Raw genomic sequence first — 26,383 nt, forward strand, 5'->3', positions numbered from 1 at the left:
GTACCCCACAGATGGTGGGCTATGTTTAGTTCCCAATTGTAATGAATGTGGCCACCATCACAAAAAGATTTGATGTAATAGTCTAGTCTGTTGTTGTTATCACTGTATACCCAGTTATTTCAGAGTGGAATAAGCTCGGCATTCTGATCACCAATATCCCCTATCGTTGGCTGTACTACACCATCCCCGATATCCATGTTTCCCTTGCTTTCCTCGAACCCTCTCTGTACGAAGGCCATTCTGTTAAACCGATCTAACATGTTGTTGTGCCTTCTCACTTTTATCTTCTCAGCCGACTCACTATTACATACATTATAAGTACAGATACCCATAGTGACTGCTAGCTCTGTGACAGTCACCCACTCGCCTATGAGTGGGTGTTTGTTGGCTAACTCCCTGGTTGCATAAACCTGGTCGATCGTGTTGACACATCTGTCCCATCCGTATCCGGTCATATCACAAGCATTGGGGCAAGGTTCTAGATCCAGGTATCTTAAGACGTCATTGGGAGCACCCTGGTGCTGCTTGACCACTACATGTTCCTCCGGCTGGTCAACAACTCCCACTACACGCAGCCTACAATCCTTGGCGGATAGCATATAGTGGCCAGGCCAATGAGATTGTCTATCTCCAGCCAATTACCGCCACTGACGAATCTATTGCTCCAGCTCTTGTCAAAGATTTCCCTTAGGGATCTATCACACCGTAGAATGTCTCCAACCATGAGTCTGATGAGTACATCGGCGTCTCTTATCAGGGTTGGGGCCATGGCGTTTTCTCCAGCTGCAGGGGCTTGGAATGCAATTCTCACACCACTGTAGTTTATTATGCAGACTCCATCAGATGTGTTCACAAAGATTATCCTTCTGCATTGATCAGACATCGACACGTTGCCCAAATTACGAACAAAACCTTACCTGTGTATGTTAGCATCGCCCATAACACGCATCTCAAACAGTTCCAACACCCCGGCCAGGGGATAGTCCAGATGACATAGGATCCAGAGAGCCAACTGTTGGGGCATGGTGAAATTGATATCAAGGCATATTACCACTACATCTGGGTCATTCAGGAACCAATAGTCCACCATTTAGAAGATCCAATGCAATGACAGTACATGATATGAAGCGTTTTTTCTATCAATGACATCTGCAGAATCCATAAGATAGGTTGTTGTCAGGTCAGAGCTGGTACTGGCAACATCTTGTATGATAAAATGATTGTCTTCTTTGAGTAAGGATACAACACTATTGTCAACTTGTATGAGTCCTGGATCTGAAGAATTTAGCTCATCATGTGACTTGTGGGTTGTAGCTGTATCTTAAAGGGCCTCAGAATTTGCAATTGGAGTGCTGGATGAGGTACAATCTGTATGAGTGCTTTTATTGGGCAGATCCAATGGCAGTTCATAATATACAATGTCTTGTCCATCGAAATGGAATCTGCAGAATTCATAAAAAATGTTGTTGTCAGGTCAGAGCTGGTAACATCTGCTAGGTTAACTGTATTTCCTGAAATCAGAAAGGTAAAATTCATAGTTAATTGAATCAACTATAAACTCTTCTCAATAATACCTTTTATGAAATACAAATAAAATGAGAATAGTAAGTATTAGGCTTAATTACTCTTGGCCACATAAGACATGTCTTAGAGTCAAGGACTATAATAGTGGACTAGCTGTGTAATAAAAATAATAGTCTACCTCAAATTCAATCAGAATTTACAGACAATAAAATGGAATATATCAAATTGAATAATAATTGATAATCCTCTACGATAGTACCTGCTGATTTAGTTGTAACAGTTACAATCAACTGTTTTAGTTGTAGCTGAAGAATTATTGAAAATAAGTTCAACCCACATTGGAATGTTTTAAATGATTAGCCTACAGTACGGTGTGTTTGCTTAGTATTCTATTAGCTCAAATATTGGCTTATAATATTATAGAGCTATTGAGAATCAATCTCACATTAAAATACAAAGGATATTTTCTATTTCCACAATACAACAAAGGACTCTTCAACTTAAATATTTGAGAACGCAGTGATTGATAGTTGAGTAATACACAATGATAGAATTACTGATTTTTTAAAAAAATGCATTATTAATTTAATGATTACAAATAAAATTCATGATTCATAATTGATAAAAATTAGAATCGATCCATGAGTGATTAGTTAATCACCAACATAAATAATCAAAAGATGTCATAATAAAATTAAGATCATGATGTACTTCAACAAATTGGATGGCTTTATGCAGAAAGCATCCAAGCCACACCAAGGTCAAACTGAGATATTCATGTTTCAAGTTCAAGTTCACAATATACAAAAGTCTGTAAATCCAACCAATATCAATATTTTTGTCCAAATTTTGGTCAGGGTATACATTTCTCCTGTTTATATTGTACAATAACTCTGCCATGCTACCAATTTCTCCTAAATAGGTTGAATAGCATTTTTCACCTATTAACCTAAAGAAAGTTATCGGTTCCAAAATGGTAAATTCTTGATAAATTATGAATGGATCTATTGCTAATGAATAGGAAATCCAGTTTTCAGAGCAAACCAACTTATAATTTTCATAAGAATTTTGGCAATATACAACACAAATCCACAGAACAATACCTTACAACACTTAAAACATATAGCATCATTATAAGCTATAATACTTATCCATTTATATAGTTGAAAACAATGGCTATAGGCTTGTAGACACACAAATCAAATTATACAAAATTAGAACACCATAAAATTGTTCAAAACTCAAATTAAAACATTATAAATTTCAATTAAACAGAAAATTATTCAGAGAGCACAAAATTAGAACACCATAGCCAGCCACCATTTTTTTAGAGAAGGGCTACCAAGTACAGAGCATAGCTACACCTCAAACCAGTGACAACGTTATGAACACATCATCAATATTAAATTCCAAAAAATTATAAATTACAAGTTTAGAATTTACATTTTACATTTGTTCTCAATAAAACTTTATTTTGAAACTGTTATTTTAAATTTATGTATCCTCTATATTCATAATGATCTGTTAATTCTGTTATCTCGATTTCGGTGATACCATGGAATGTGCAACACAATTATTTATGATAAATTCTCAGTTAAAAGTTGTCCGCATATCGATTACTCTGATATTTACTATCAAGTTTTATAGATCTCAAATTGAAGATTCAATTTTAATCGAGAAAAAATGTAATATTACAAATACCCCCCTCTTGACATAAAAAATTTTACTGTTTTAAAATTTAAAGAAAAAATTACATTGAAACAAATGGAAATTGTTGAAATTAAATTCGAGAACAGTAACAATTTTTTCTATAAAAACATTACATGTCATCCTATAATATTGAAAATTATTATAAAAATTCATCAATAGCATTTGTTATACATTTCCAAACAATATTTCAAAGTATAGAATATCAAAATTACTTTTGATTTAGCTTTATAATTTAAGGAAAATATCTCAACAGAAAGTTTAATATATATAAAGAATAGTTTTTGAAATTGCACATAAATTTAATAGATAGAAAAATTCAATTTTTTTATTGCATGAAAATTTAGTATGTTGAACAAAAAATAATTTTTTTTTGTTAAATGAATTGATGAATTGTTACATTTAATTTTCACATAAAATTTCAATAAATCAAAAAATGTTCATTTCTTTCACTATTGACGTGGTTGATTTTATTGATGCAAATTTTGGAAAACAGTCCGTTAAGGCACTCAGTATGAATTTCAGTTAAGTGTGACTCCAGTGTGATGACATCAGTGTTGGGCTGATCTGAATACTCGTAGTGTTGGGCTGATACTTGTAGTCGACTGATGCATACCAAACTCGATACAGGTGACATCTCAGTTAGCATTGCCTCATGCTTGTAGTAGATGGCTGCATACCAAACTCAATACAGGTGACATCTCAGTTAGCATTGCCTCATGCTTGTAGTAGACGGCTGCATACCAAACTCAATACAGAGTCATGTAAATTTTGTATCATATAATTATACAATGTACATTTCAGGCTTGAAATGACAATGTAATTTGTTTTTTGGAAAAGAGATAGACGCTGCATACAGGATTAACTTAGGTGAGGATTAATTTAGGTAAGGTTTGGTTATTTGATATTTTCAGCTTTCAAGGTTTAGAGTTCTGCATACAGGAATAATTTAGGAGAGGATTTTTCGAATCAATTTCTTTCATGATACTGTGACTGTTATTCTGAATTCAAAGTTGCGAATGTGAACATGGATGGCAATTACCTCCAAGTAATGTGGTAGTGTTGAAGTTTGAGTTACATGGTCAGCAATAGGCGTTGGCATTATCATTGATGTATGCATTGGTGTCGGCATTGGCGTTGGCATTGTCATAGGCATTGGCATCAACATTGGCGCAGGCATTGGCTTCGGCATTGTCGTTGGCATTGGCTTCGACATTGGCACAGACATTGGTGTAGACATCAGTGTAGATATCGGCGTAGTTATTGGTGTAGATATTGGCGTAGATATTGGCTTTGGCATTGGTGTAGGCATCAGCGTAGATATTGGCGTAGATATTCAATTAATGAGTCACACTAGTTCGAAAATCACCCAAATGTTCTTAACACTCTTCATGGCGTTCACTTGTTGTTGATTTCGAGATTCACGTGATAATTATTTTTATGTTAATGTCCATGCTTTACCTGTTATTTTAAAATGCTTATAAACTAAAAAGAAAATTTTTGATTAGGCTACCAATACAATCTAATACACATGAAAATTATTTCCAAGTATATAATCAATATAAAAAATGAATTTTATTGTTAACATCTTATTATACAGTCAGCAATACATAAATTGTGAAATTTCCTCAAACTCTATAGAGATATCAATTACAAAATTTTAATAAAAAATAATTTCATTTCAATTTATTCACTATTCAAATAACAAAATTTAATCCATTCTTCAAAACTTAGAACATAAACAAATACATGTTACATAAATTTCATAACACTCTGTATCATTATCAAAATTGTAAAAAACATCAGATCATCACAACAAAAACAATTTCAATACATATTTCAATAATTTCAGACAATTGGTCTTCTATTCACAATCATTTCATAATACAATATATCTGCATTTCATTATCATTTAGTATAACATTTCATTTATAGCAATGACACATTTATGATTTATCATTCAGGTTTTCAAAATTATTCATGTAGACAAATTTATAAATTTTCATTTTAATTTTTGTTCAAATATTGTATAAAAAGCAAAATATTTAATATTATTAATCAACGTTTATTGGATACTATAGTTTATTTCGACTTTTCAATGTTCTAAACACAAACTACATTTCATGACAAAACTTTACTATCAATCATTAAACAAGAAATCATTCAAAACATCAATAATATTTTGCTTCAAAGGCAATCAATATTCATAAGTAATCATCAGCATCTATGGCAATCAACATAAGTAATCAACACAAAAAATATTATCTCATTATTGCCTCTCTAAGTTATAACCTCTGTTATTCCTTCTTTAGGCAATAATGGGTTTCCATCTCAAAAAACAATCACATACCAGCAAAATTCTAATCAACAAACCCCACTAAAAATTTTACATACACTCCAGCATCCATTTCAAACGATAATCAATCATATCAAAATTTATAGAACAAACAGTTTTTTTTTTTAATTTAGAAAAAGACATCAATTACAAAAACTTTAGAGAAATTTTAACCTTTAACTCATTTCAATTAATAATAATGACAAGATTGTTTTATTTAATGAAAACATTATTATTCAAGTTAAATTTCATTTATATTGAACATCTCATATATATGGCGACACAATTCATTAATACTTTCAAATTTTGAAGTTTTATTATTATAACAAAAGAATTTATACATAAGATTAAATTTCAGCATGTTCTAAATTGAACCATTTATTTTTTAAATAATTTCAGAATTTGAAGACTGTATAATAAGTACAAACCATTTCAAGATTACAATACAAAGACGATCAAGATGGATAATGGGTAAATAAGTTCCCTAAAAAATACAAATAAGAGAAAAAGAAAATTGGGTAAATAAATTTCCTAAATAATACAAGGAAGAGAAAGATTAATTAGAGCCTATCCTACATGTCAGTACTAAACTTTCATAAGGAAGTATATTTAATAAAATATACTACAAATAAAAAAATTGCAAAATGAGTTTAAAGCCCAGAAGAAAACTATAACCTAATTACATATGGCTTATGGCACGATATGCAATGAAAGATGAGAAAATGGGACATAATTTGCTCTGAAAAACCTAGTTACCTAATATGATACCTGACAAAAAATAGACATAATTAAAATATGTAATACATGATGAAAAAATATACCGCAAGCAAACAATTATTTACACTACAATAGATAGATTTTAGAAAAGTTAAGTTTTATCAACAATTTAAAGATTAGGAAAATAAGCTACTATTTTAACTTCCAAAATTATTTCAGAAAAAATAGAAATTTAAATGACTATGGACAAGATTGGTTAAGATATGCATCATAGAAGAAATTTACTGAACATTACACAAAGACAGGAATGAATCGAAATTTGAAACGATTAACACGTTAACTGCCATGTCAGTCACCGGTGCCTGACAAACTCACTCTCTGTTCAGGCCATGTCAGCTACTGGTGACTGACAAAAACATTCAAATAGCAAACGATCTCTGTGCGCCAGCAGGCACTTTTACAGTGTTGTTCTCTATTAGAGGTCACTGACAAGGCTCCAACCAAGATATATTCTAAATGGCCTGCTAATTTTTTGCCTGTGACAAAATTTATTGAATTTTTTTATGTTATGGAATGAAACACAATAAAACCACAATATTATTTATAAATGGTCTCACTGTTTCTTGAATTAATCATATTATGTAGCCAATAAAAGGTTGAAACAACATTATTGAATGAGTAAAAGGTGTTGAAAATTATTATTTATGTTGAAAATTGAAACATTTTATACAGAAATTGTTCATTTGAACACTGAAAGTCACAAATAGCTATAAATTGTAACATTATAATATTGAAAGAGACAAATAAATGGAAAATTATCAATAATTATTATGAAACACTTCTGACAAAAATGACTGTTTTTATTTGTGCTCAAAATTGAAACACTCCAGACAAAAATGAGGGTTTTTTGGGCACTGTGGACAGTAGGTGACAACTTGCTTGGTCTTCTTTCTTGCATACTCTCTGTCAACTTTCTCAACATTCATTTTACAGCATCGAGAGCAGTATTTTCGCGCCTTTCTTACAGTTCCTTCTTTCTTTTGTAATAAGTGCTTCTGCCTTCTATTTCGTATTGCTGGTTCGCATACCTGAATTGTAGGTGTAGTGAGGTATTTGCACAATTGCTTCCTAAAATCAACTACCCCAATCTTGGACTTGGTTGTTTCTCGGTAGATTATGTATGAATTGAGCAAAGATGTGTTCAATAACAACTCTACTGCCAGTTTCCTATGCCATTTCACAGACTTCCTTAGTGGGCTGGAGTAGGCATTCATTTGATCTGATAGGTCTACAGATCCTTTGGCTTTGTTATAATCAATCACTATTTTAGGTTTTATGATCTCTTTTCCTCTTTTGACAGTTCTTGAAAATCCAATTGAGTGTTTCGTTGACAGTAAACAAACGTCTCTCTTATCCTTCCATTTCATGCAAGTCATACCATCCTCATTCTCTTTAGCTCGAAATTCTCCCTTGTTTAGGCTTCCATTTACAACATCCTTGGGTAAATGTTTTCGGTTTTTTCGTAATGTTCCCACTAAATGAGTTTCTTCTTCCAAGAGCTTTCTTCCTAAATCTACACTGGTATACCAGTTGTCAACGTAGAGGGTATGACCTTTATTGAGGTAGTTGGCCATTAGAGACATAACAACATTGGTGGGTGTTGTAAACTCAGTTTCGTTTTTTTTACCAGTGTAAACTTGTATCTTTTGAGTGTACCCTGGATTGGAACACAATTTAAACACCTTGATTCCGTACTTGTGTCTCTTCAATTTGATATATTGGCGAAAGATAATACGTCCTCGAAATGGCACTAAAGACTCATCGATGCACAGATTTTCCCGGGGGTAGTAATGATTTGAAAAGTTCCGATTCAAAGCATCAACAAGATTACAAATTTTGAACAAACAGACCGTTTGTTGAGACCGTTTGTCCAGCAGGTTGCTCTTCATTGTTAGAGAAGTGGACCAAACGCAGCAAAATTTCAAACTGATTTCGAGCCATCACTGTTCGTGGAAATTGTTGACAAATTAAAGGATCAGTTGACCAATAATCGGCTAGTTTTGGTAATTTCACAATTCCCATATACAATATCAGGCCGAAGAATCTTTTTATCTCATTGAGATTTGTTTCGACCCAGTCAAGCAATTGCAAATGTTTTTTTATTTTTTTCTTAGACGTAAGGTTTGTAATTGTTTGTTGAGCAAACTGATTAGTTTCTACAACAATATATTCAAAAAGAGAATCTGGGACTTACAAAGCATAAAATGATTCAGGTTTTGAATGAGCCATCAAACTCCTCAACCTGTAAGGTCGTAAACCAGGGCATTCTGTGAATGGAATAATTCTCGTTTGGTTAAGTGATGGTGGGGACCACAAATCAGATTTATTTTCTTTTGGAGTTACCTGATTGTTTGGAGTTTCATCTTCGTCTTCACTATCAATTCTACGATATCTCTTCTTCCTGTTGGCACATAACTTCGGAGTTTCATCTTCTTCAACACTTACATCATCACTATCACTTCTTACATCTGGTAATGGAAAATTACTTGTCAATGTTTTTTCTAATTCATCAATTTCTTTCCAGTCGAATGAGGAAAAATCGTCTATCATTTCAAAGTCATCCATATTTGTCAAAAATATCACCAAGAATTCTAATTATTGAAAACTTTACAACTCATTTTTGAAAGCCTACATGAGTAGTAAAACATAACCTCTAATGCTTACGCCTAAGTAAATGAAAACATCTGTTCAGATGGAACAAGGCAAGGACAACAGCTGTGAAACAGCTGAGAGAGATATAGGTCATGTGCCTGACAAAATGACTGTGAAACAGCTGAGAGAGATGTTGGTTATGTGCCTGACAAACAGCTGAGAGAGATGTAGGTTATGTGCCTGACAAAATGACTGACATGGCTCAATGACTATAAATTCAACCATTCAAGCCGTGTCAGGCACAGGAGACTGACAGTTTTTTTTGTGTGTAATTTTCTCAAAAAAATGAAAAATAAAACCTTTTTTGTATCTAACTAGTTCATTTCAATGCATTTTGAATCGATTTGGAGAAATTTAGATTTGGAGGATTCAGGAAAAGTGTGTTGGCAGTTAACGTGCCCCTTAAGGGCCAAGAAAAATAGGCTACAGGAAAGAAAAAAGACACAATTATGGACTCTTACCATACACTGTGTAGCGATTATGCTATTCTGAATCCCAGCATAACACAGGATTCCTAATCATAACATAGTGCCGGGGAATACCCTTTCATCATGTGATTCACTGTCATCATCTTCAAAGTAAGCAACTTGAAACAACCTTTGAATACTAACACATCAATGGTGACTTTGTGCTTTGTTTTCTTCAATAACATGATTTTATTCATGGGTTCATTTGCTTCAACAAAGCCATTTTGCTCACAAAAATCAGTCATGTTCACTAGATAATGCTTTGCATACACTTTTTCAATTTCTAGTTGAAAGTTGAATTCATCAACTCGATACAAAGCAAGATTCATTTTGTTTACATTGATCCTAACCTCTACAGAAACCTGTCTCATGTAAACATTCACTTTATTCACTGTTTTCGTAACTTTCAATTTGGCAATACTACTTTCTTTACTGTTGACTTTCAATAAAGACAACTCCCTACCTACTACATTACTCAATTCTACTATCTCACTAGGATTTACTTTTTCAATAACAGTAACTAGGCCTACATTATCTGAAACTTGAAATAATTGATCTTGTATCTCAACACTACTATCATCCTGCTTCAATTTGCTTTCATCTTCATGATTATCAATCAATGTTTCATGTGTATCTTTTAATAGAAGGTTTATACTAACCTGCTCTAGTCTAATGCTAGCAAATTCTTGCTTCATATCATCAAACCTAGCACTTTGATCTTGTTTCAAATTATCAATCTTAGCATTTTGCTCATCAATCTTAGCATTTTGCTCATCAAACCTTTGTGTTAGGAACGCTATAAGATTTAGATCATTTTTAGCTCCTACCATACTTGTTTCATTTGATATTTCTACTACTTCCTCATGAATTGTTACATTTGAAACGTTTTCACTTACAGCTACACTATCGTTTGAGTCATTGTTTAAGGTTAGGTCTAAATCTTGAGATTCTTCATCTAAGTTTTGAATGTTTTCACTGAATAAAACTTCATTATTTTTATTGTTCTCCATCTTGCTACTGCATAAAAAATATTTACTCATTAGAACCTGAACTTTCTCGAACTGATTTCCCACTCAGCAGCATCTCCCATTCACAATCTATCAAGATATCTATCCTACCAATAATTTTTTATAACCAGGGATATATTTTGTAGTTAGAGTCCCACACCAGGGCGTACCATTTGCCGTGCTACCAATTTCTCCTAAATAGGTTGAATAACATTTTTCACCTATTAGCCCTTTCCAGCCCAACCTGAGAGAATCATGTTGAAAAAATTTTTTCACTGTGTATTTCGTTTATTTAGAGCTCTAATAACGTAAAAATAATGTTTTCTGGTTCAAAATATTTTTATTACGTCATAATTAAACAATGATCACAATAATCATCATTGGGCTGAAATGGTATGATAAGTCATATCCTTCTCCGATAACAAGAAATTGATATAATACAATAATTATCAGTTGATAGAAGACAATTATGTAATTGGAACACATTATGTTAAGTTCCGTAGATTAATCCTTATTTCCATAAGTAAATATTGAATTATTCCACACTTTATTGTCACTTGAATTTGAAAAATAATGTTTTATTTGACAGGTCATTCCACTCTTTTGTCAGTAAACTGTATCAAGAAGAGTGATGGTATTAGAACCCCCTTTCTATTGTTATATAATGTGAATTGACCATCACTTGAAACTTAGGCCGGTATTACACGGTAATATTTCTATTATCATATTTGATAATATGAAACGAGAAGAGAATACGCAATCATATTTTCATCTTTTTTCATATGATCAACTATTATAATAGAACTATTACCGGGTAATACCGGCCTTAGGTCATTATATTCATATACAATCTTACATGAATTATATTTATTAGGTTCAGTTTCTAGAAATAAATAAATCATGGATGATAAAAGTGATGTATAATATTGTCATATAGATAAAAACGCATAAAAATAGATGAAACAAATAGAAAAGCCAAAGAAAAATTTCACTTTTTCTGGTGGAAAGAGAGGAAAAAGTTTCTCTTCTGGTTTAGACAGAAAAAAAGTCCACATTTCTGACACATCATTTGTGTGTATTGCGTGATACAGTTTTTGCATCGAAGTTTTTCATTTGTAGGTATTGGCCAGTGGTCTACTCCATCGAATCGAACATCATCGGTCGGTCTTGGGGTGATTTTGTATTTTTTGGCTGGTGCTTTGTACACTGGAGCATCATTTGAAGGTCGTCCTCGCTTCTTCAATTTGTCTTGCCCACAAGACAGGAGAGCATGGGCAACACTTGTTTTGAAGTCAAGTAGTGGAACTACCTTTGTGGTCGACTGCAATTGTTTGTGATGCCGGCGGTATAGCAACCATGAATTTACTACACACATGTCGATAAGATGAAACACTATCCTCAAGTAGTATCGCTTCACTCTATGTTTAATCCTGTAGAGCTCCACTAACATATCGTGAAGGTCAACGCCCCCCATTGCAGAATTGTATTCTTTTACAATATTTGGCCGAGGTACAGGAATCCTTTGTTTTTCTGCAACAGAATATCGTTGAACATCTTCAACAGGTTCAGCAGCAGCAAAACTGGAGACAAGACTCACACAACGATTATCATACCATTTGCAAACAAAAACTTCATTCTCAATGTCAATCATTTCATCATAGCTGCCTCGACCTTTCCCTGATAAAATTTTGTCATTTTCTAATTGACATCCACAGAGCCTGTTACTTCTTACAGTACCAACTGCCAATATGCCTCTCACTTTTAGTTCACAAATCAGATGGTATGAAGTAAACCAGTTGTCACAAAACAATTTGTAGTTTTGAAATTTGGGTATAACTTCTGAAAGTCGTACAACTATTTCTCCACTAAGTCCCAGTTTATTATTTGTAGATTTCACTGTCCCTTTCCCCACATAACCTCAAAGTCATGTACAATCCCACTCTGTGAAGCAATAGCAAAAACTTTTATGCCCCATTTATGGGTCTTGTTTTTTATATACTGTTTCATTTTTGATCTGCCCTTGAAAGGGATTATCATCTCATCCACTGAACATTTTTCCTCTGGTTCTACCTTCTTCATATTTTCTCGAACAGCATTCACAAATGGTCTTATTTTGAAAAGTTTATCATGATTAGCATCATTCAATGGCAGCATATGGGTATTATCATTTACATGGAAGTAAGTACGAAGTTTATCATATCTATTTCTAGAAATTTTGTCTGCAATAGGGGAGTACCTCGTTTCATTGGCCCAGTACATACGATAGGAAGGCATCCTTACAATAGAAGACAGCAGATTGATGCCAAGAAACTGTTCGATTTCTGCTCTATTTGTGTTAATGCTAGCTCCACTTTTTTGAACAGAGTATAAATTTGTCTGGACTACTAGATTCTCAATTATTTCTGAATCAATAAACATATCAAAATACTGTTTGGGAGTTTTCATTTCTTCTGGGGGTGTAATCTGAACTTCACATAGCTTCTCAGGAAATCTGAAATCCCGTGGTTTCCTCCATCTAGGTACTGGGTTGTAAGAAGATGCAGTCTCTCCTCCCACTTCAATCAATCCTTCATTATTGTCTAGGCCTATCACTTCTGGAAGATCAGGGGCTGGGTCATCATTCTGAATATTAGTATCATATTCTACCTGATTTAGTCCCTCTTCAAAAACTTGTAGCCTCCGTTGTAGTTCTTCTTCATTCACTTGAAGTTCGTCATCAGCATCTTCATCTTCTTCATTCAAATCTTCTATATCAGAAAGATCACCCCTCAGCATATCTCCTATTTGCTCAGGTGAAAGAAATGGAGCACTCATTCTTCCTGAAACAAAATAGAACAAAAATTTTTAGTAAACAATAAAGCTGATAGCAGTAAAATATTTAAATGTATATAATAATAATAATAATAAGTTGAAATTTGTTTAGTATTTGTTTAGTTACTAGAAAAATATGAGGTGGGTAGAGATCTCTAATAACCAACAGTAATTATTCTACTTACAGTACCATATCTAGAAAGCTTGTAAAAGTTTGCTCAATTATTTTTACATTATCCATGCTGGTTGTAGTAAAATATAAATTGCTGAAATGTTATTTCTACTGTATTTGGAGGGTCTTATTCCAAAGTGAACCAAGTCGTTTTTTCTGTTTTTTCAGTATTGACTGTTGTAAGTAAAATCCATTTTATAAATTCAATATTCATGGTATGTTTATTTTGAGAATTTATAAGCAATTTTTACATATTTCTTCCAAGAATGAGCAAGAAATTTCAATTCAGGGACTTTGCATGTTAATAGTGAAGAAAAAAATATGTTTAGAAAATCGTACTTGGTTCACTTTGGCACCAACATTCAACTTAGTTCATTTTGGCATAGTGAGATTTTGATTTTTGGTGAAAGGATCTATACTAAAAATCACACAAACTGTCGATTAACTTATATATTTCAAATAATACAGTAAGATATAGCATGAAGAGAAGTACGGTACTGAAATTATCCATACTAGTACCATTCATATTAGAATAAAAATATTTCAAAATTAATATTACAATTTCCAGCCAAAGTCATAACCAATAAAATATGTAGGCTACAGGATTGAAACGTTATTCAAAGATGAATAATTTGATAGAAAGTCAAAATCTTGAAAAAAGCAAAGTACAAAAAAATAATGGAATTAAGAAATTTTAGAATGATTCGGAAATTAGTAGTTCAAGTCAAATTTTCCAATTAACATTCTTCAAGTGACTTATCAATGGAATCATACTCAAAGTTTTCAATCAGAATCACTTCCATTGTAATGAATGTCAACCTGTTCATTATTGTTCTCATAAAGCTCATCATAGAAAGGATGGTACACTGGAGGTACGAAGCACATGAGTGATTTCAAATCTTTTATTTTGTTCACATCAAGTTATCGTCTATTTGGATATTTGGGCTTCAAAATTATATTCCCAATAGATAGAGGCCTTCCTTTTGTTTTTTTTGGCGAAGCTTACTGTATTGTACTCACTCACCTCACTGTGAGTATACTTGTAATCCATTATGTTAACTCTGTTCCGCAAAAGTCTAATGCATCGCATCTTCATCCAAGATACCTTTTTCCGATTTGTAAGCGATTTCACAAGTAAATCAGAGCTGAAAAAATCCGTAGATAACATCTGTACAACATCAAAGGTAGCCTTTTTTGTGTGACTTGATTTTATTATCTCTTCCAGCTGATCAGGATGATAAATGTGTTGAATTTTTCTCATCTTATTCTCAATATGAGCGAAATCTGTATCATTCGGTAGGTAACTGTGGCCAGGTATAGCAAATTTTATCACTATCTCTTCTATTTGGTTTGAATCACTCTGCAAAAGCTGAAGTAGACGAGCAACAAGCTTAAAATTACGATTCTGCCCGCCGCATGAGTCACTCCATAAAATCACATTCTTCTTTATGTCATGACTTTTTAGGTATTTTACAATACATGAACTTATTTCGTCAGGACCTCTTCCAGCCATACCCTCATGCCATAAAAACATAGTTCCTTTCGAGCTTCCCCAATCATGTAGACCTAAATTCAGACATGCCAACTGTCTTTTGTAGTATACCATGCCAGTAGGAACTTTGGGGAGTAGAAATGTTTTCTGTAAGTCAAATGATAAAACCGAACAAGCCCCTTGAGCTGCTTTGTCTTTGTCCCTTTTCATTTCTTCACGGGCTAGCTCAACCTTCCTATGATGGAGCTCCAACTCAGATTTCAGTTGAGCTTTGTTGGTGTTGTCTTCTTGTATTGATTTTATTTGCAAATTCAGAGTATCACATGTTTTACATGTGTCTTTTTGAGGAGGTTTAAAACTTAAATTGAAATCTCTATAAAAAATTTTCTCATACATCGATTGCGATATGATTTCAGAAGTCATATTGTCAGCAGTTAATTTTTCCTTATATAAGTGATACATAGTGCTCAAATTCAGTCCTTCATGTAAGTATTTTTTATTTGGATTGTCCTCCCTGCAATAATGGCTTCTGTAGAGTGGGAATGAATCAATATGTTTTTTCACAAGTGCAATCTTCTCTTCTGGTAATTTATTATGTGGAGTATGTTTTCCACGCTTGTCTTCCACATCACCCAACTTGACCCTACCAAGTGCTCTATGAACTCTTGCACTATCAACTTGCAATGTTTTCAAAAACATTGTCTTACAGACCTTCACATCCCCGTTCTCAGAGGGGATATGATACACTCGTGAGAAATTTCTTTTAAATTCATTCTTATCTTTAGTTTTCCTGTGAGAGACAGGAGCTGATTTTACAGACCTACCTAATAACAAATTCTGTTTCTCAAAAGTTCCATTTTCATAAAAAAGGGCATGAAAAGCTTTCCTATCATTCACACTGATCTTTTCATGACACTTACACTTCCCAATACATTTTACTTTTTGGAACTGCTTGGCTTTGATGACCTTTCCAGTGGAAGAAATGTATGACTTGCCAGAGTTTCTCCTATCTTTCCGTACATTCTTCTTCCATCTCTTTGGCTGTGATTTCCGTCGTTTTCCAGTGGTTTCCTCCTCACTTAAATTTGCATCTAGAACATACAATAGGATACAGAATGGATTATCAAGAGGGATTAACTGAGCCATTACAAAAAGTTCATTAATTATTATTAAGATGAAAACATGCCAGAAAAACAATGAATGATTGATTATTATTTTTATTATTATTGTTATTATTGTCTGATTGATATTTATATGGCTCATTATCACATCATAATGAAAATGTGTAATAATTAATAAATTCATGAAGAAACAGGTTGTATTATCTAGCTGTAATATTTCAAAAAACTTATTTTGCCAGAGTGAACCAAGTACATTTTTCCATGTCAATCTCATAATAAAGCAATGTTGCCAAAACTGGCATGTGGGAAAGATGTAGTACTTTGTTTACTAACATGCTTCTATAATAGTTGACATGTAACTCTACAGGTAGCGCCACAATAAAATCATTTACAGTTGGTTCACTTTGGCAAAATGAAAAATAGAATGCATTTCACATAACCTCAAAATAATGAACACGAGATGAAAATGTTTGATAGAGTGAACTATTCTTACCTTCACTTTCAGAAGTTGAGGAACTTGGAACATAATCGTCACTGGAATGTTCTGCAGCATCAAAATCACTTTCTGAACTATCGTCCATGTCATTTGATTTGTCTACATTCGAAGCTGCCTGAACCAGAATCTGGGTAGAAGCCATTTTGAATGGTAGTTGGTTCAGTCTGCCAAGAGAATTAATACTAAATTTCCCTTTTTGCAGAATAAAAAGCTGAAAAATTTCCCTCTATAACAGCTGTGGGACTTGGTTCATTGTGGCAAAAGAAAGATCTCCTGATTGACTAAGTATAGATCAGAGTATTACAAAAATTCAAATTTTGGAGTTGGTTCACTCTGGCATCAGACCCTCCATTTATCAAGGGCTCTTCAAAATTAGTCACTAATACTACATGAAGAGAGACTAGCAAACTAAACTGACTTGAATTCCCAATGATTACTATTCTCATCATGGTAAATTTCAGCATAAACAATGCCCCCTGAATGATAAAACGCAATTATAATGAGACAAATTGATGAATGAAGATATTATCAATACTAAATAATTTATTTACATACATATTTTATCAATATACTTACTTTATATCAATTTCAAAATGCTCTGTAATGTGGTAGAACGTGCGACATAACCTTCTTTCCGGAAATAAACAAAAACGTAAACAGCTGGTCTTCTTCCGTAGAAACAGTGCTACCAATACAACCTAGACATATTATTTCACTAACCGAGATAGAAATTATAGTCATTGGGAGCCAGAGAGCGCGAATTTTGAACCTAGAAAACCATGATCATTATTCTACTCACTGGGCTGGAAAGGGTTAACCTAAAGAAAGGTATCGGCTCCAAAATGGTAAATTCTTGATAAATTATGAATGGATCTATAGCTAATGAATTGGAAATCCAGTTTTTAGAGCAAAAAGGACCTTTATACAAAAAGCATCCAAACCATACAAACCTAAGACAACACTAATAACGTTCAAGCTTTTGCATATAAATCAATCAATAACTCCAATCTCCATTAATAATACTTACTATTCAGTTCCACATTAGAATATACATTCCAACTTTCTTGCATCTTACAATCATTGTAATGCCCGGTTTCTCAGTTGTTCAATAAACGGTTTATGGATTCAATAGCACTATTGAATCAATAAACATGTGTTTAGAAACGCAATTTTTATTTCTATTGATTCAATAATTTATTGAACGACTAAGAAACCAGGCATTATGTGACCTTTAGAATCGTACAGATACTTTTGTATGTTGGATAATTTCTGATATAAATCACAATGCTGTTTATCAGGGAGGAAGTTGTCATGGATGATGGGTATTTACTCAAGATAATGATAACTAAATGAATTATTACAATAAAATCTTGTTTCAAATCATATATATTTACAAAAGTTCAAACATTCTAAAAAGTTACAAAATAATCCAAATAGATAGGTACCTATTGTAAGAATTGAAATCAGTAGTCTACATTATTGACTTTCTGTGTCAAAATCAAGATTTGCCACATTATACCCTTCAATGTCTTCACAAAAGTTAGTCTGGGTTGGCCAATTCTCTAGACTTTCATAAAAAAATTAGGCATCAGCTGGTATCAAATGTTTTATTGATACCAAGTCTTTGAGTTTTGCCTCCTGTATTGGTTTTCCAATGGGCCACAGCAATCCCATCTCACTCAAGTTAAAGAGCTGCTCTGGCCTTTCTTGATGCCTTTTTGCCTGTCTTTTTATATCGATCACATGCTCTGTGCTGGAGAACGATTCCATCATTACATACAAATGAAATGGTTCATTCGATTTCAGTTTGATCTGCCTAATATGGAACCAATTTACTTTTTTATTTTCTACAGAAATTTTTCTGTTTGTTATTTTTTTTTCGACACTGACTGTCCAAAAAAAGTCCTCCTTCTTCATCTCATATACGATGAGTGGCATCTTCTTCCTACAGCTTCTCATAACGTTCATGTAGTCTGTAGGAAGATACAGTCTCTGTTGATGCTTCAGAGCACATTCGATGTCACCAAACATTGCATCATTCGGCAAAAAGCTGTGCCCAGAACATAAAAATTTTAATGTTACTGTTTTCAATGTAGGTGAGGAATGCAGCAGAGATTTTAGGAATAGAGTCAGCTTGATATTTCTATTTTGGCCTCCACATGCATCACTCCATAAAATGAGGTGTTCAATTTTTTCAGATACATGAAGTGATGCATGCTTAGCTATACATGACCCTATCTCTTGTGCTCCTCTCCCAGCAACTCCTTCCACAATAATCTTTATTCTCTTTCCCACTGTGAATACCAGCATTATAAACCCAAATCTGTCTTTTATAGAAAAGGATATTTGTTGGAACTCGGGGGAGTGGAAGTGTCTTCTCAAGATCAAAAGTGAGGCACTCAATGTTTTCATTCTCTTTTGCCAGGATCATATCTCTTTTTAAAAGTTTTCTAGCCTCTTCTGCTCTATCTAAGTGGATTTTGTGTTCATTTTCATAATTTTTTCTCTGTTCATCATTTTTTTCATTCCTTACTTTAATCATCAATGTGTCACAGATGTTGCATGTATCTTTTTTCAAAGCTTTTGTTTTCAAATTAAACTTTCCATAGAATACTTTTTTGTAGAATGATAAACTTGCTGTCTCATTCACCTCTTCACAATAAACATCATACATTTTCTGTAAGGTAGTTCCAACAGGTAAATACTCTTTAGCTGTCTCTTTTCGACAATAATGAGAAACATATTTTGGAATTCTCTCTATTTGACTAATAATTTCTTGAACTTTAACTTTTTCCGATGGGAGCTTATTGGAACCACCTTGTTTTTGACCCCTCTGGTCAGTAATGGGAGCTCTGCCATTGAATTTTTTCAATGCAGTATTAATTCTGCATGGGGTGATGCCAAGAGATTTACAGAACATCTCTCGGCAAACGATTATTGAATCTAGAGTATATGTTCTAGAAAACATTCTTTTCTCTGTGTTGTGGCCATATGTGCGTTTTTTGGGGGCTTCTGAAACACAAGCAGCTATGAATGTAGTTTGAGCATCATATGATCCTAATGACCAGAATCTTTGAAATTCTTTTTCAGCATTCTCCACGCCAATAAGTCTAGAGCATTGTCTTTTACATGGACATGGAGTACTGTCAAACACTTTTTTGCCTATCAATTTGTCCTTGTAATTTATATAGGGACTATTGCTATTTTTCTTCTTCTTCCTGCTCTCTCTTGTCTCATTTTCATGCTTTCTTTTCCTACCTTTTGCTGGCCTTCCATTTCTTGGATTACATGGTTCTTCTTCTCCCATATCCAGTTGGCACCCACTTCCAGTAACATCACCAGTTCCCATATCACTGTCTCCATTGATAATGATCTCAGAAACCTCTGCATTGAAGTCACTCTCTGTTGAAGCTTCTGCATTGGCTGATTCCAAAGTTTCTGATCCTGAAAAAAAGCATATTTTGTTAGAAGTGAATATCAAACATATTAGTTCATGGTTAATAATGATATTTATTTGAATTATCTTCTTCAATATCAGTTTCAGAGTAGGTACGGTAAACTAAAACAAAATTCTATTTCTAAAATTGAGAATCCGAAGGAAATCTATGAGATATAAGAGGAACTATAGGTCCTATTATCACATTCAGTAGCCTACTTCATGAGTACATACAGCATGAAATACATATCAGTGAACTTTAGGTGGAGCCCACACCTTGTAGGCTACATATATGTAGGCTATAGTTTCTTTAGTCAATTTTGACTGTGAGAGTATCTTCAGACCTTAGCAATATTATGAAAATTCCAATTATTAGGATATCCCAGTCTGAAGAAGGGACTCTACAAACGAGGAGTGAGATAATTTAACACTGCTTGATTTTTTTTTGCTAATTAGTAGAATGATATCAGTATGCCAATTTCACTGAACACTGCTGATGAATTTAATATGCTGGGCAGTTTACTGTTGGCAAAATAATCTTGTCAGTCCATCTTGCACACATAGGGCTCTAACCTTTCTGCATCTTCATCCAAGAAGCATTTGACAACCAAACAGATCTATGTAGCATCTGCATTAACATGAATAGAAGTAATAATAATATGATCTTATTCCATGATAAGATGGAATATAAATGAATAAAGAAAAAGATATTCATTATGAAAATTTTTACCTCCTTGGCAGTTCCCATTTATGACAATAGTGATTATTGTATTCTCATATTCATCTGTGCAAACTATATTGTTATTTGATTCCTCGTGTAGTTCAGAAATACCTGGAATAAAAAAAATAATACATCATCCAGAAGAGGTAAAATTATAAAAGATGAAATACCAAATTGCAATGAAGCACAGTTGCATTGAGTCTTTACTTACTTCTAGTAGATCCCAGTCTACAAATAATTGACAAATAGACATAGTATACAGTATCCACAGTAGTCAATTTCACAGATAATCAAGTTCACTGTATATATGTAGTTACCCATATGAAAGGTATATGTATGGGTATCTAACCTTCTAGGCTACAATTATTATTGGAATAGAATATTATCACATCCAGTAGACTACAACATCGAATTATTATACTTGTATTATGTTGAAATATTTACCTCCAATTTCTTGGCAGAGTTCACCCATGACTATTTTGTTCAGTGTATTTTCATCTGCATCTGTGCAATAATAATTCATATTGCTATTTGATTCCGCAAGTGATTCTGAAATACCTGAAAAAAAATATAAAAAATACCTGAATACTTAAACCAAACAAATGATGGCTTGTGAAATAATACAAAATACAGTACCGGTAGCGTACTGTACCTACTAAGATAGTGTTTTAAAATATGAAAATTTCGGTTTGATGTCTTATAGTAAGTTAGAGCTGTTCTCAAACAAATTGTTATGGTAATGTGGTAATTCTTAGGGAAGCGGTTGTCCTCGTGGTTGAACAGGCATCTAATCGCTAAGAATAGATAAGAGACGGCGCCTGCCACAAAAGGAGCGCCTGCTCCTCTAAATTCAATGAGCTTCAAAATCGCTTCTTGGTGGTTCGGAACCCACCTTAAGCTGTAGGTCCATTCATCTCTCATCTTCATCCTTCCCATTACCCACGTACAAGCCTAAAAGCTCATGTGGGAATCATCCTCCGCAAAAAAAATCACATTCAAACAATTTATTTCAATTTGTACTGCATTAAAATCTTGATATAACTTATTTATGGTAGTAAAATATTCACCTCCAACTTCTTGGCCGTCTTCTACTATCATTATTTTGTTGAATGTATTGTCGTCTGCGTCTGCTCTAGTGACATTGCTTTTCAATTCTTGCGGAGTTTCATTTTTTTCCAATTCCTGATGCAATTCAGAATCTCCTAGAATCATAAAAAAGTACATAGCATAATCAGAATAAGTACCAATAATCGTAATATCATATCATTAAGGTAGGCTACTTTGATAAATGACAAAGTTCTTAAAAATTCTTAAATAAACATGAATTATTAACCCTTTCTTTCCCAAGGATATAAGGAACCATTAAAAAAAATTTTTATGGTTTTTTCAACTTTATTCGATGTAAATAAGCATAAAACACCATTTTTTTTTCATTCTCAGTTTTCTGAAAAAAATTACAAACATGACTCATATTCGCATCATTGGGATTCTACAACTTGGAATGTAATCAATCACAAGTGAAAAGTTTCATTATTTATACTATAGCTTTATCAGATGTAATTCGGCAGATATTGTATTTGTTGTCAGTAAGTAATTAAAAAAGCTTTACTAGATTTGTCAGAAAGAACTAAAAAAAGGATTCAGTATTTTTTATTGATTGAGAATATGGTTTACCTGGTCCACTGATTATTTTGTATGAAAAGCCTCAAAGCAGCTTCTATTCAGGTTTGAACACAAAAAAACGTCACACTTGCTGCATTTTATCTGACTGTAATAGTCTATGCAATGTTTGCATCGCTGGCGTTCAGCTGTAGGAGTGTTCCAGTGGTCTCCAACGTTATGGAATCGCAGCTCATCTGAAGGTCTTGTTGGCAATGTGTATTTCCTTTTCTGTCGGATTGGTGGCTCAGCAATGGAAGGCCGGCCTCTCTTCTTTTGTTTCGGTTCAAGAAGACTGCAAGCAATTTGCATTTTGAACTTCATCAGTGGCATGGGCTTACTGTTTGGTTCAATTATAGAAAACTCTCGCCGATAGACAAGCCATGCATGACAATTCGCATGTAATATCGTTTTACCTTTATGTCAATTCTATACAGCTCGACTAACATGTCATGCAGATCTACACCTCCCATAGCTTCATTGTACTCTCTCACTATCGCAGGGCGTTGAATGGCAACCCTTTCTTTTCGTGCATTTGACCATCTGAAGACTTCATCAATGGGCTCTGCACCTACATAAGTAGATGCTAAACAAACTGTTTTATTATCAGCCCACTTACAAGCAATAATTTGGTTATCAGTGTCTAATCTCACATCCATACTCCCTCGGCCTTCCCCAAGAAGTTTCTTATCAGTTGTGGAAGGGCAGCGCCCAATTCTATCTGGACGAACAGTTCCTACTGCAAGGATTCCAATCTGTCTAAGCTGGCAGAGCAGTCGATGAGAATTGAACCAATTGTTGATGAAAACTTTGTAGTTCTTTCCCTTTGGCACAATATCCACCAGTCCAATGACAATATCACCACTGATGCCTAGATTAGTCTCTGCAACTGTTCCTTTGCCTACATATATTTCAAAGTCGTGAACGATACCACATTTAGATGCCAATGCAAAAACTTCAAAACCCCACTTGTGGGTTTTTTTTGGATTGTACTGCTTCATGTGAGATCTTCCTTTGAATGGTATGACTAACTCATCAATTGACACTTTGGCATCCAAAGAAACTTTTTTCATATTATTCCTGACAGCATCAAGAAAAGGCCGGATCTTGAACAATTTGTCATGGGCTGGATCATTACCATCTGGGAGATTGGTATTGTCATTCACATGAATGAAAGATTGGATAGTATCAAAACGGTTCCGGGACATAGTCTCAGCAATTGGAGCATACTGAGATCCCTCTGCCCAATACATACGGTAGCTTGGCATTCTTACTATGGATGTAATCATATGAATAGCTAGGTACTGCTCCATTTCTGATTCAGAAATACAAATACTGTTCCCTCTCTTCTGAACTGAGTATAGGTTTGTCTGTTCTACTAAATTTGTTATGATATCATTATCAATGAATGTTCTGAAATATTCACCTGGCGACATTACATGGTCTGGTGGATTTGGAATGTCTATCTCTGTTTTCAGCTGAGGAAAAATATCATTTCTACTTACTTTTCTCCATCTTTTCACATCTCTTTCTCGTTGCCATTCATTTTGAGCTTTTTTTGAAATGCGATTGAATAGAGGTAAATTCTCGTCAGGATTCTCAGCATCAGGAAGCTCCAAATCGGCAGTAGGAAGCTCGAAATTGGTAGTAGGAAGCTCAAAATCAGCAGCAGAAAGCTCAACATTTTGATCAACTTCTAAAAGTCTCTCAAATTCACTCAGTCTATGCTGGAGCACTTCTTCTGTGACAGTGTACTCATCTTCATCTCCTTCATCTATTTCTTCAAGGCCCTCGATGTCTGATAGATCCCCTCTTAGAAGATGGTCGATATCAGGTCCACTGAGGTATTCATCCATGTTCTGCAACAACAGAAAACAGAATTCATGAATTGATAATAGAATTATAATGGAATTCCTCAATTTTATTTCATGTCAACTGCATCTTCACATAGAATCAATGTCGTTAGTTTTTATTGGAAAAATATTGAAGTAACTTACACCTGTTAAAATTGTAGGCTAGTTGAGAAGAATATATTGATAAACCATGGATAAACTCATTTATAAATAACCATAAAACTAGAATACATAAAAAATGTAATAGTGAATCATTTTTCACATGGAAATTGATCTTATGTTAGTCCAAGCCTTCCATGCTTGAACCCAAGTCTAAGCATCCTGATGATTCATATTTGAATCATAATTATTTTTTACTACAATAGGTTATCTCTTGGATATATATCGTTGAAATTAATTCTACAGTTTGTTTGAATTATAAACAACACTGTAGTATTTTTTATATTACTTAATAAACTGTATATCTTACCTAAAAAAATTGAATGGGTCCCTCTAAAAAGGTTGCAACTGACAAAATTCATTTTTTAGAGGAAATGGAAAAAACGTTTTTTTCCTGTCTTAATATTTACAGTTTTTATTTTGTAGAAGAATCATTATGATCCTTCTTATTCCTATTTTTATAATATTATTGCTATTTTATCAAACCAATCATGATAAAGACAAAATTAGTCTCCTTTTTAGAGTAAAAAGGTTGCAACTGTCCATATGTAACGGTTTTACACTAAATTTCAGCAAGTACAAAAATGTATTTGAAACGTTTTTAGTTCGGTTTTGGAACACCAACACATTATTCTGTAGGGCTGATGCCAAAAAAATAATAGGCCCTAATATTTCGAATTGGAAAAATTAAGAACTTTAGATACAAAATAATTTTTAAAACAAGAATCTTTTATGCAAAATGGTCAATTTTACTCTACATTGCAGTACCAAACAAAGAATCATAGAATATTCTTTTCTCAGCTGGTAGGTAGTCTAATAACTTTTGAAGATCTGCCATTTTTGCTGGATTTACTGGCAAATTTCCAGGATACAGATTTGAGATATCTGCAGGCTGAACTGTGTGGTAGACTGATGAAATGTGTTGAGATGCTCTTCCTCTTGGTTTTTTCAAAATGTTTGATACTGTCCAGTTTTCAATGGTGCTGTGACTCTTCCTCATCCTCATCACAGTTGGCTCATCACATGTGAATTGAATCCACTTAGCCTCACTTATCTTCACATCAGGAGGTTTGTATATTTGCCGCTCAATTGGAGAAAAATCAAGGAATTGACTTTCCATTTTCAATATTTCAAATGGATTTGAGGGTTTTGATGTTTTTATCATACTTACAACATCTTCAGGAACATGGAGAGTTGCAGTTTTCTTGGCCCATTCAATGATTGCAAAATCTCGATCACAGGGCAAGAAGCTATGCCCTGTTATCAGAAACTTTTGGTTTACTTCAGTGAAGTATTTCAATGCAACTAGATAGTGGCAAAGACTAACCATATGCAAATTATTGTTCTGCCCTACGCACCTGTCAGACCACAGAACTAATTTTCTTTCTTGAGGTGGAGTCAAGATTTCAAAGTTTCTTTGAATATACTGGAAGATGCAGGATGCAATTTCAGATGATCCTCTTTTTCCCACACTTTCATGCCAGAAGCACATTGTTGCTTTGCTTGTCCCCATATTATGTATGGAAAAATTATAATTTGAATACTGCCTTGAATAATACACATCAGAATGACTTAAATTGGGTGTGACGATCACTTGTTGTAAGTCCACACAAAGTACAACTATATTTGGGTTAGCAGCAGACCTTGTATCATCTGCCAAAGTGTTGTATGCTTTTTCAGCTTTCCTATGGTGTAGTTCAGATTCTGTTTGCAATTTATTAAGTTCTTCAGCATTTTGTGCAGCTGCCATCTGGATAAAGTACCTATCACATACTTTGCATGTATCAGATCTTGGTACACCAAAGCGTAAATTTGAACTTTCATTGAAAACAGTTCTGTAGAAGTGTAATTTCATGGTAATCTTCTCTGGATATTTTTTCAGAAATAGCTCATGCATTTTTGAAACTGAAAGGTCAGGAGCAAGGCATTTCTTCTTACTAGAACTATGCGAGTAATGGTTTTCTTGTGTGGGAAATGATTTTATATGTTCAATA

At 33.7% G+C, this 26,383-nt stretch overlaps 2 protein-coding genes across 3 annotated transcripts in view; one reads left to right on the forward strand and one right to left on the reverse strand.

The window, feature by feature from the left end:
- Nucleotides 1-26,383, forward strand: part of LOC111058341 (PI-PLC X domain-containing protein 2) — a 117,582-nt gene that overhangs the window by 71,009 nt on the left and 20,190 nt on the right. Inside the window, exon 7 of one of the 2 annotated variants that reach the window (XM_039424535.1) lies at nt 16,571-16,608. The exons of the other annotated variant lie outside the window; for it this stretch is intronic. Coding sequence (XP_039280469.1) covers nt 16,571-16,593 — 23 coding nt within the window. The 3' untranslated portion in view covers nt 16,594-16,608. Of the gene's footprint in view, nt 1-16,570; nt 16,609-26,383 lie in introns of those variants that run through there. 2 annotated transcript variants of the gene reach the window in all.
- LOC120350575 lies at nt 20,477-22,029 on the reverse strand. Its single transcript, XM_039424539.1, has 3 exons — nt 21,786-22,029; nt 21,163-21,276; nt 20,477-20,829 (listed from the first exon to the last, which is right to left on the reverse strand). Exons 1-3 carry the CDS (start codon nt 21,940-21,942, stop codon nt 20,663-20,665), a joined length of 438 nt encoding a protein of 145 aa, XP_039280473.1. The 5' UTR covers nt 21,943-22,029; the 3' UTR covers nt 20,477-20,662.

Source organism: Nilaparvata lugens, chromosome 1 (genome assembly GCF_014356525.2).
Source record: "Nilaparvata lugens isolate BPH chromosome 1, ASM1435652v1, whole genome shotgun sequence".
Classification (NCBI taxonomy): domain Eukaryota; kingdom Metazoa; phylum Arthropoda; class Insecta; order Hemiptera; family Delphacidae; genus Nilaparvata; species Nilaparvata lugens.

Coding starts and splice junctions, on each gene's coding strand:
- LOC120350575 (XM_039424539.1), bottom strand. CDS start 21,942: ATGTACTTTTTTATGATTCTAGGAGATTCTGAATTGCATCAGGAATTG. Junction 21,277..21,785: donor AGACGGCCAAGAAGTTGGAG/GTGAATATTTTA, acceptor ATTTTTTTTCAG/GTATTTCAGAATCACTTGCG. Junction 20,830..21,162: donor ACTCTGCCAAGAAATTGGAG/GTAAATATTTCA, acceptor TTTTTATTCCAG/GTATTTCTGAACTACACGAG.